Source organism: Gavialis gangeticus, unplaced genomic scaffold (genome assembly GCF_001723915.1).
Source record: "Gavialis gangeticus isolate Ggan-Ray unplaced genomic scaffold, GavGan_comp1, whole genome shotgun sequence".
Taxonomy (NCBI): Eukaryota; Metazoa; Chordata; order Crocodylia; family Gavialidae; genus Gavialis; species Gavialis gangeticus.
In genome coordinates this window covers 40,132,882-40,144,724 of record NW_017729025.1, presented here as the reverse complement: position 1 = coordinate 40,144,724, position 11,843 = coordinate 40,132,882, and the positions used below count along the sequence as shown (strand labels likewise).

General features: G+C 38.5%; 1 protein-coding gene across 1 annotated transcript in view; it reads right to left on the bottom strand.

The window, feature by feature from the left end:
* The window catches only part of NRDE2 (NRDE-2, necessary for RNA interference, domain containing), a 59,869-nt gene that overhangs the window by 19,087 nt on the left and 28,939 nt on the right, over positions 1 to 11,843 (bottom strand). The window contains exons 7-11 of the mRNA XM_019518665.1: positions 11,445 to 11,843; positions 6,544 to 6,677; positions 4,133 to 4,256; positions 2,760 to 2,938; positions 1,826 to 2,212 (exon numbers count right to left, since the gene is read on the bottom strand). The exon at positions 11,445 to 11,843 is cut by the window's right edge and continues 7 nt beyond it. Of these exons, the coding sequence (XP_019374210.1) occupies positions 1,826 to 2,212; positions 2,760 to 2,938; positions 4,133 to 4,256; positions 6,544 to 6,677; positions 11,445 to 11,843 (1,223 nt within the window). The remainder of the gene's footprint in view (positions 1 to 1,825; positions 2,213 to 2,759; positions 2,939 to 4,132; positions 4,257 to 6,543; positions 6,678 to 11,444) is intronic.

The window sequence follows — 11,843 nt, the reverse complement described above, 5'->3', positions numbered from 1 at the left end:
GAGACCAAACAGCAACTGCGCACCAGAATAAATACTCCCTGGAAGTCTATCAAAGACAGAAATACCCAATTACCTGTGGGGGCACATTTCTCACAAGAAAACCACTCTCTCTCTCTCCAACCTCTCAGTCCTGACCCTCAGAGGAAACTTACAAAACACTTCCCAGAGATGAGCCCATGAACTCCACTTCATCAACTTCCTGGATACTAAAAATCATGGACTAAATCTAGACACTGGATTTATGACACATTATAACCTGCCTGACAGCTGACTCCCTAGGTCTCTCGCCACTTTTCATCCCCCTTCTCTCTCTCCCCTCCCCCCACTCCTTTCTCTCACCCACTGACTCCTCAATCTACATTTTCACTGACTGCCTGTCTTGTATGCATACCAGACCAGCCTCTGGCTTTATTTTTCATTCCATCCAGGAAGACCACACACCAACTGCTGAAACTTCCTTAGCCTGACGAAGGGTTTTTGAACTCAAAAGCTTGCTTAATAATTAAGTTGGTCTAATAAAAGATATCAGATTCATGCAAAGAACCTTGTCTGCCTATGTCCTTAGACCAGCATGGCTACAACCTACACCCCTGTAGACTTTTACTAGTGCATTTTAATCTGGTTTGAAATTGGAACAAGATGCACCATGAAACATCTATACCACCAGCTACACCAGTGCAGCTATACTAATGGGTAAACCCCTCTGTGTAAGCAAGGCATGAATAAGACTGAATTCTCCAATGGTCAGAACTCTTTGTCATAGCTGAGCACTTCTGCTCCCTGTGGTGCCTCCATACGCTTCCTCTATTTCCCCAACTTTGGTAACAACAGGCAGTGGGAGTGGATGTCATAAAAGCGCTACAAATGTGACAATCTAAAGCAGAGATCTCACTCCCCCTTCCAAAGCATTCTCTGTCACCGCCTTGAAATACACACAGATTACACCTGTTTACCATTGTTATCATTTATACTTTTACTGTAAAAGTAAGAGCAAAACTGTAAGTGCAAAAAGATTTTTACTTTAAATAAGGAATTTGTCAGGCTGAAGAGTTTGAGCAACACTTTCCTGTAGAGCCAAACAGTGCTGGCAAACAGAATTAAACATCAAAGTAAGATTCCACAATATAGAATATTTTGACAGAGAAATGTGAGGGTTGGGTGGGAAAAGCCATACTGGGACTTCTTACCTGGGTCCCACTGCCTGTTCTTACTAAGGTTAGGGAGAGTCTGGGTAGGAGATGGAGGGGGGCTTATAGGCACTGTGCTGCATAGAGAAAATAAAACACTGACAAGCTAAGCTCTCAAGTTCAAGAAATGACAAAGTTAGAACTGGGTATGCATTACAATAGTCTTTACTTAAATAATCAGTTTGTACACTTCAAATTATAGCACACTATTTCATCAACAGTGTTATAGTTCCATGTTGTAAAATACACCAAAGTTTCCTTGCAAGGTCCTCATATATCACAGTGATGAGCATTTTATGTACTGCCTTAATTGTTTAGATTTGGATTCACTCCACATGGGCTCATTCATTGCATCTCACGTAAAAATTATTTTCAAAGACTATCTGGCATTCACAACAGTGGATGGTATTAACATGCATCTGAAACTGTATGCAAAAGATTGCATGAAATATTTTATTGTTGGAAAAACATTACAGAACCAGAAATTACTGCGATGCACATAACTTGCACTAGTATTTTCCAACTTTTGAGTGTTCCAGCCATACAAATGTTAATTTGGTTTAATAAAATACAAAACACAAATAGCCAACAGAACAAAAACCATATACGTAAAAGAGAATACACAAATCCTTATTTACCTTTGAGATTTCATATAGCAACCAACACTCAGAAAGGTTAATCTTCTCTTTTCCTGAAAACAATGGCAGTATTACGTGAAATAGATTCTGTATGAACTCCTCTCCTTCCTTACAATGACCAATGTGCTGTCTCCTCCTGATCATTGTGTCCATGTGGCCAATGCTGCTAACTCCAGCAAATGATGAATAAAAGGAGGTCAATGGCCTTTCATCCAACCTCCCACTGTCAAAGATGTTGTTTTCATCCATAGCTACATAAAGACTTGAAGGAAAGAGACTGCACCCACAGGGAACTCCCAAAAATTGCAGAAATGAGTACAAGAGCTGAATCTGAAGATCTGGATTAGAAAGTTTGATTAAAGATGGCCCAAGATCATCAGATAATACCTAAAAAGGAACAAAACATTTATTTAAATTACAATTCAATCAAATAGCTTAGCAAGTTCAGTTATCAAAGAAGCTTTCCAAATTCAGTAAAGATTTTTGTAAATGGCTATGAAATGGTGATGGAATTTGACTGAAATTAAGATGACAAAATAGACAAGTAATGGCCCCCCTTACAGTAAGACTGCAGGTTTGATTTGATGATAATGGATTTAAATTTTCCAGTTCTACACTACTAAGTGTGTGTACCATCAGCAATGGTAATCTCTTCCAGAAACTTATAAACCAGGAGTCTAAAAGTAATAGTTCAAAAATGATGCCTCTGGCTGTTTTACTCACTAACTTTTACATTGGTGAAAGCACTTACTATCACTGTATTCCAACTTCCTCTCTCCTCATTTGCATGGGTTTAGTTTACTTATCTGTCCAAATTCCAGGACAGCATTTTTATTATTTATATTATGGTAGCACTTAAGAGGTCAGAACCCTGCTATGCTAGTCAACACACAAGAAGTTATCACCACCCATGGTCTTATTGAGTCACAGTGACCTGTCTTTCTGGGTCTTCGCAATCTTCTTCAGTCTGCTTCTTTGTTTTGTCAGGCCGCCAAGGGACCCAATGCCTGGCTTCACGGGAACCTTCAACGTCCAGCCAAATTTCCCATTTGGGTAGAGTTTTATCCTTTATTTCTTGATCTTCATCTATATCTTCCTCATCATCATCATCATCTTGGGGGGGAAAAATGCACCAGAATTTATAGGAACCCCACCAAAGACTGAAATTTGATAAATGTAAAATGTTTTAAATATATAAACAAATGCCACATTACTAGATTAGACACTTCCAGGTTCTAATATGCCTAATACACAAATATATAATCCTGGCTCTGATACCAACATTCTTGTGCAGTCTAGAGCAAACTATTGCTTGCTGATATACCTCATTTGTGTGTTGTGATAATTAGCATAAGTAATGTGTTTTAAAAATGAAAAGCCATACAAGTACACAAAATATTATTATGGTATTAAATGTCACAGGTTACACTTGCTACTGCTGCTTTAAATTGGCTGATATTTTCACTAACTAAATTTACGTGCAAAGGATCACAGCAATGTAGTTAAACGCTCATAAAATAACCAATTGTTGAAACTAGATTACGATTTACAACCTGATTTGTATTTGTTAGAAGCATAATACTATTTATTAATTACCTAACCACAAAACATCAATTCTGCACTGCTACTGTTTTCTAAATTCAAGGAAAGAGAATCACTGCTTGCCTGAACTTCTGGTCTTTGGGCCTGATCTACTTTATTAAATAAGCATCTAAAAACGGTCAAAAAATACAAGAATTTGCACAGAACAATGAAAACAAACATAGAGCTATTTTTAAAAACATTTTCTAGGGGACCAACCCCTGTGCTTTATTCCAAAGGGGATGTTTTGCCATTATCTTGATAATGGAAACACCTGCCTCAAGTACAGGCTGGGCTGAGTGATGCAGACTATCATACACTCTAAAACTGCAGAATATCATGTTTAAATTCATACATTCCACCCAGCAGGCTTTACTTAAAATGTGCAACAGTGAGGTGCATCATGTCAAATGGATCAGGATCCAGAAGTGGACTGAAAACTGGTGCTGAAATATTAATAAAAAAGTTTCCTGAGCTCCTGAGTTTTCAGTTGTTCTAATTTGTTAAGTGTTATTAAAAGTGGAATGTGTTTCAGCCTTAACTCCATCTTGGTAAAGATTTTTGGGAGCAGCTTTAATTGTAGTTTGCAGTTGATTTTCCTTGTCCTGCATCATTTATATAAGACACTTATTTATGTATTTATGATGTCCCCTAAGGTTTTCAGGATCTGGCAGGAGGCAGAAAAGGGAAAACATGTAAAAAAAGTGAAAATAACAATGTGCTTACCAGGCTTACTGACAACAATCCAGCCACCCTTTTCTTGTTGATGCATCCATGCTTTCCAGCCTTTTGCTCCTTTTTCTCCAATCCGAGGCTCTCCACTGTCCCAAAATGGTTCAAAGAACTCCACCTATTATTGAGGATAAAAAACCCACCACATAATCTTGACTTCACCATTGTACAGTCTTTTAAAAACAACTAAGCAGTCAGTCATTCTGAGTTACATGGAAGTATACAAAGTTTTGAAGGTGTACTTTTAACAGGAATCAGTAGGCTGTAAGCTGTGCAAGAGTAGGAGGTTTCTGGAAAGCTAACCCCTGGTGGAAGAGGGACAGCTTATTTAGTCACCGTCCATCTTTTGACAGACAAACATTTTGTAAAACGTCTGTGTGGTAATAACAGTTCTAGAAATAAACACAAAGTGGGTCACTGTACTATTCCAGCATAATTTTGATGGGAACCTGGAAACTTATCAGCCGTTTCAAATAATTCTGAGTTGCATATCCTGAATCCTTATTTTGGTGTTACATAGGTATATCCATATACCATAGATTTCATAGACATAAGAGCTGGAAGGGACCTCAGAAGTTCATCGAGTCCAGCCCCTCGCCCAAAGGGCAGGAAGTCAGCTGGGGTCATAGGATCCCAGCAAGATAAGCATCCAATTTGCTCTTGAAGGTGTTCAATGTAGGTGCTTGAACCACCGCTGATGGCAGGCTGTTCCAGACCTTGGGGGCTCAGACAGTAAAGAAATTCTTCCTTATGTCCTGCCTGAAACGGTCTTGCAGTAGTTTATGACCGTTAGACCTAATCATCCCTTGGGATGCTCTGGTGAACAAACATTCCCCCAGATACTGGTGGTCACCCCTGATAAACTTATAGGTGGCCATCAGATCACCCCTGAGCCTGCACTTTTCCAGGCTAAAGAGCCCCATGGCTCTCAGCCTGTTGTTATAAGGTCTGTTTTCCTGACCTTTGATCATGCGTGTGGCTCTTTTCTGGACTCTCTCAAGCTCCTCCGCATCCTTTTTGAATTGTAGAGCCCAAAACTGGACGCAGTACTCCAGCTGCGGCCTCACCAAGGCCGAGTACAAGGGGAGAATGGTATCCCGGGATTTGTTTGAGAAGCATCTATGGATGCAAGCCAGTGTTCTGGTCACTTTACTAGCTGCAGCATCACAGTGCAGGCTCATGTTCATCTTGTGGTCAATGATGACCCCCATCCATATCCATATACTAAAAACCTCTTTAATTAGCAAATCTCACAACTCAATAGAATTCACTAGTTTCACAATTCTTTTTACTGTATGACAGAGGTAGGCATGAATGGTTCAGTTAATACAAATGGAGGAAATAGCCTCACGCTACCATTCAAAGGCACAGAGGGAGGAACAGTCAGAGCCCTCACAAGGTGAAGCTCAGGGCAGCAGCAAATTCCAAAGTGCTCTGATGCTCTTTTCACAAAGTTAATCTTTAAATTAAGTTGAATAGGACTTTAAACAAAAGGAAAAAGTAAAAGCAACTTGTGTATGCAATGGTAGCATCACTCCCTCACCAAATTTGCATTCTCATTATCTTAGTGGAACAGTAAACTTCCAGTGCCATAACAGAGACTGCTACCATTTAAGCTACTGGATTTACTGTAGCAGTTGGCATCTGCAAAAGTCTGTTATCCCAGAGAAGGGGAACAAAATGTTGGGGACTGAGATCAACTGCTGGGATGGTGTGGGTGAGATGGACAGTGAAAGCAGAGAACCTGGCCCAGTTTTTGTCTCACACAATGGCCTCAGAGGCAGCATAAACCATGTGTACAACAGGCTCCATTCCCACTACAAAATTTTCTGACAACTTCCTAAAGCACTTCTGGAGCATGAAGGCATTCCTACTACTGAATATCAAAGGTGTGTTAAAATAATGGAGGTACAAGGACTTCTCAATAAAGACTAAAAATGGGAAGTGTCTATGATCACTGCCGGCTCCCCATGTAAATAATATGTAATAAACTTCATAGCCCTATTCAAACTAGGAAAAAGGATAGAGAAAGTGCTAACAACAGGTCTGGAAAACTAGACCTTAGTTAGTTAACTACTTTTGTTGACACACTTCCTATTTTAACTGGGGAGAAGCAGGACCTGTTACAGTTGGGGACAGAACTTCTACATAAGCTAAAGCAACAAAGCTGAAAAAGGGGGTAGCTGTATAATCCTATTGCATTTGTATATGTTTGTAGCAGCAAGACAGCCTTTTCTAACTGTGGGAAACGGCAGGACAACTTTGAAGAACTAAAAAATAAATACGCAATGCAAAACCCAAGTAACATCTTTAAATTCACATATATTTTCTGTCATGATGCTGAAGTTCTAGTGTACATACATTACATAAGTAAAAAAAAAAAAAATCTAAATGGAAGTTGCTACCTGTCCTCTTGTTGGGAGATCTTTTACACTGTCAGGTTTAAAAAAGGTGAAGTCAATCAAAGCCTGGAACAAAGACACAGCTTTCTCCGAATGACCTGCCTGTCTTAGAAAATGGCACTGCTGAAGAAAAATAGCTGGAAAACAAAACGGGAAAAATGCATAATGATATTTAAATAGTGTTCACTACCAAATACTGGATTCTAGAACACAACTATAAAAAGACCTATCTCCTGTGCCTTCCAGAGCTCTGGAGATTTATCCCAAACAAGGACATTTCTGAAAAATACTGAACTGAAATTTTTTTGGCGTGGCATAGATTTACATCAAAATTAGTGTAGTTTAGTTACGCTAAAGATATCCTTTCTAGATGTGCATTGAATGCATGTTCCCTTGAGATCAGCACATAGTTACTGTATTCACCAGCTGACACTCCATTTATAATGAAAACCATTACCTATTTAAGGCAAGGATTGCTTCTGCATTGTGTGTTTATATAGTAGCTAACACAATGAGACTATGGCCCACATACAACACAAACAGTATAAGAATTTGGTTGTTGGTCTCTTATTTTTTATCATGTATTATCGTCAAACACATTCACATACTTTTCTTTGCATACTGGCAAATAGCTTTTTCTATGTTATCTTGGTTGAGGAAACATTGGTCTTATGCCTTAAGCAATGGGTTAAATGTGAAAAAACAGACTTTCACAGACTTCTTTCATAAATTACAAGGAAGTGACTTAAATACTCTCTGCCTCAGGTCCAAACCTGAAAACAGGGCTGTACATTTCCTTTTCTCAATCAATGTATCTTTAAAATTCTGAGATCCTTACAAGTGAAATGGTGAAGAAACGCTTAATTGTATCACCAGTATATCCACTACCATAACATTTTCAGAAAGATTCCATTTATTACTGCAAACTAGATGAATATCAGCCTGGTTTGATTTAAAAATAAAATTGATTTACTGATTTTTAACTGACAGAAAAAAGACATACTGATTTAAATAGCAAAGTTTAATTTTATTTTGCACCTGTACCTTTTAGTTATTTTCCTAAAGAAAGGTTCTTAACAGTTGATATAATCATTAAATGTTTTTATTGGCAACTAAATACAAGCTCTACTTTAAATTTGATACTTCTCTTCACTAACCAGGAAGGCAAACTATATACATATGTCTTTAAGCAACTGCCAGTAAACATACATTGATTTAGATTACTTATATTTTTATTCTGTTATAGTGAATGATTTATTCATCACTAACTAGGTTTTCTTAATTGGGATGTGTGTCATTCTGGTTTTTCATGGAAATTAGAATTCAATCAAAAGTGTACAGTTTCAGCGTAACTAGGGCAAATGTAAATCACCATAAATGGGCTGGATACATAATGAGTGGACTGACTGATCACGTTTTACTTTCAAAACAAACTGATTTTACAAACAAAGAAACCAAGCTTTGTTGGTGAATTAACAGACCGTTTCTGGTCATCATAGATGGCCCAGATTGTCAAGGACAATTAGGCCTAAAAGAAGCATGTCAGAATTTAGAAGGATTTTCAGAATGTCTTTAGTAAGGCACCTATGTCCCATTAATTTCAGTACCTGGCTGCTAAAGCAGGATTTATGCCTTACCATGTCTTTTTCAGTGCTTGTTTAGGAAACTGTCTTCAACAAATGCAAGAGATGAAAGATCTCTACACCAAATGGTAATCCAGTACAGAAATCTTGAAATCAAGACTAGGTGCCAAATGTACTTAAGCATTTTTGAAAATATGACTTGATATTTATCATATTTACCTGAATTCAGGATAATCCCCCCAGTAATTAGATTCAATACATGGAAAATTTATAAATGTTATAATTTACCAAGTACAGAATCTAATTACTGGAGGGTTGTCTTAAATTTGTCCCCACTCCCCCCACCACTGCAGCAGGGAAAGCAGTGCCAGGAGGGCAGGTGGTGGGGAAGCAGGCAGGTCAAGCAGCTTGACCCCTGCCACTTGCCCCTCCCATACACACACTGCCTCCTACCACCTGTCATGCCTACCACTTGTGCCCCCCCACTGCCTCCTATGAATCAACTCCCCACCATCTCTGCCTCCCTTGCAGCCTCTGCATCCCCAGCTGCCCTCCACACCTGATCCCCCTATCCCACCCCCACCCAGCACTTAGGCAAAGGTATGGCCCCACTCTAGTCTGAAGCATGCGCTGGTTCCAGCCCCAGCCCTACCCCAGCCTAGTAGCAGGAGCAATGTCATAACAGCTCCAGTCCTGAGGCTGTTGGGAAATGGGGGCAGAGGGAGGGAAGGAGGGAATAGGGACCAACACTAGGCTGGGGCCAAAGCTGGAGCCGCAGCAGCTGCCTGACTCCTCAAACACCTTGTACTTGAATCCAAAGACAAGGAGGTTTTTTCCCCACAATATTTTGGAGGATGGGGGAAATCTTGGCGTGGATTTAAGTAAACACAGTATCTGCATCTTTTGGCATATTTTTGAAGAACTGGCTCCGTATTTTTCATCTGTTGCATCCATATCAGACTATATCTTATTCACAGACTAGAAAAACAGGATTAAGATAGGCTGCCATTTAAAATTCAAAACCAGTTTATTATTAAAAGGAAAATGGAAAAAAGGAAAACATACATAATAAAAAATATTTCAATGACTTATATTTTAATAGCAATTTATATCTACCCTGACAAAAATCATTACTAACCTTTTAAAATTCCTACTTATATTCAAGAAGCAAGGGTGGTGGTTTAAGGAGGTTTTTTTGTGTGCATTTTTACTGGATCAACTGTATAATTGGCGAGATGGTAGACAAAGCATTTGGGCACAATGTGCCCTTTTTAAGTATAAGCTTTGTGCCTGAAAGCTTTGTCTGCCATCTCTCCCAACTATACAGTGTATCCAATAAAAGATATCACCAAAATATCCTTGCAGCTCACACATGAAATCTGGAGCATCACAGCAATGATATTACTTTCAATAAGCCAGCAATATAGTCAAGTGAACACTGGGTGGCATAATTCACCAGCATTTTTGCTCTATTCCTCTACTATATTTGTCACTGAACGTGATGAAGGTCAAAGGCCGAAAACAAGTGTCTGGCATACATCTATAGTATTTGCTACATCAAAATCAGGTTATATGAAAAGTTGGGTTTATTCATCATGATTGACATTTAGTAATTTTCCTAATAAGTGATGCAAAAAAGACATTTCCCAGTCAAATTTAGCCCAAGATACAGGCCTGGTTATAAGAAGCATTCACAAAAACTGGTATCAATAAAATCATGCTAACAGAAGAATTTCCAAGTATAACATAAACAACATTTTTCTACAGTGTTTGCAACCAAAAACTATATTGTGCTCACAGACAATAACTATAAACTTAAAGTGACCAGAAACAAAAGGACATTTGATTTCATTTTCATTATCAATAAACAAAAAAACCGTAGCGAGTTTAGCAGTATCCACTGAAGTATCACCAAGTATCTGGAGAAGAACTGATGCCCAGCAAACTGCCAACAAGATTCAGAATACTGAAATGTATTCAGCAAGAAAAAAAGAAAAAGGATTTGAAGGTTAAAAAATAAGAAACGTGCGTTTAAAACTCAGAGAAACAACACCCCCTGCAATGAGTGTAGGAGGTGGCTAGTGTCAGACATCGGAGATGAAAATGCTAGTAGAGGCTATCAGGTGGTCCAACACACACCTGCCAAGGCAAAATTTGTTCCAGCTATTTTCCAGCACTGCAGCCAAGCCAATTTAAACAAACAATGTAAAAGAATCAAGTATGCAAAGCTAATTGGTAATCCTGCACCAAAGTCTTTAAATCAAGGCTGGGTATCTTTCTTTATTTTTTATTATTATAAGACTATATTATACACATATTTCAGCATCTTTATTATTATAAGACTATATATTTCAGCATCTGATTAAATGAACTTGGGTTTGTGAAAGCTTTGCCTTAAGAGATATATTTTACCAAGTCTATCAAGGTGCATATCTCTGCTGCCTTCTATATATAAAGACATCATTACAGCTCAAACAAAAATTAAAGGGCTTGATGCAAAAATAACAGGTGAGGTTCCACGGACAGTCCCACACATGCAGAAGGTCAGACTAGATGAAGAAAATGGTCCTTTTTGTCTTTAAAAACCATTAATCCAGAAGGTTGCTCTGTTAAAGACCAAGATTATTTTCTCCCTGTTTTTTTTTTTCCCCTCTGGTGTTTATGGATTTATCCCTACAATATCTAAGCTAGGTAAGGAAGTATTTCTACCTCTATTTTGTAAATGAGGAGCTGAAAGAGGCACATAGAAAGACTGCGTTAGATTTGGGACCTGAACCCAATATTCTGTATCAAATCCAGTGTCCAGATTATGTGAGCATCCTTCCTCCCAGTGTGTATCCCAACAGTCTCAAACTAAAAATCCTGCTCCATAGACTTCCTATTATCCTTCTCTTTTCCCCAGGAATTAGAAGTTTTTCAAAAGTTTCACCCTTAACTAATTATATACTTGTAACCACTATTTGTTGCACAAGGCAGAATTGTTATAAAGGCCATGCCACACCTATTTTCTGTTTGCTATGGTTCTCTTTACTTGAAATTTATACTCTAAACTTTTCAGTACATCAGGAATGTACTAGATCTTATATCACATGCTCTCTCAGCAGATGCTTCCCTTTCCTGTATTCATATTAAGTTAATGAAATATTTGCTTTTACTATCACCTGGAGAGACAGGACACCAGATATGGTCACTCAGCTGTTTATAGAAGAACAAACAAATTCTCAAAGTACAGAGTAAAATCTCGTTTTGGAATAGGCATATTCAATCATTGTGTAACTTTTAATGGCTGTAAAATGAAGTACAAAGAGAGTGCCTTCTTACCTAACATAGCTTCCTCCGTGCCAGGCAGTATAGGATGTGATACCATGCTGCCATCCTGTACAGCTGCCAAAGTGCTCAAGCATTTGCCATATAAACCATGGACTTTCGAAACTGAAAAGGTGCTGAACTGGCTTTGACAGAACAAGAGATATTTTTGCCACAGCCCTGGATTATTGGGATGCAAAAAAACCAATTTTTGCCATTCTCTGATGAGTGTTGATGGTTCCCAGAATTCTGTACATAGCTTCAGTTTTGCAAGTTTCAGATCAACAACATTTGGATTGCTTTCAATAGCTCTTTCTAAAATGGCCAGTTTCTTTTCAAGGATTAGCTTGAGCGATTTTCTCCTTACTTCCTGCTCTCCCTCACTGACAGAATAAGGGCTGGATCCTCTCATTA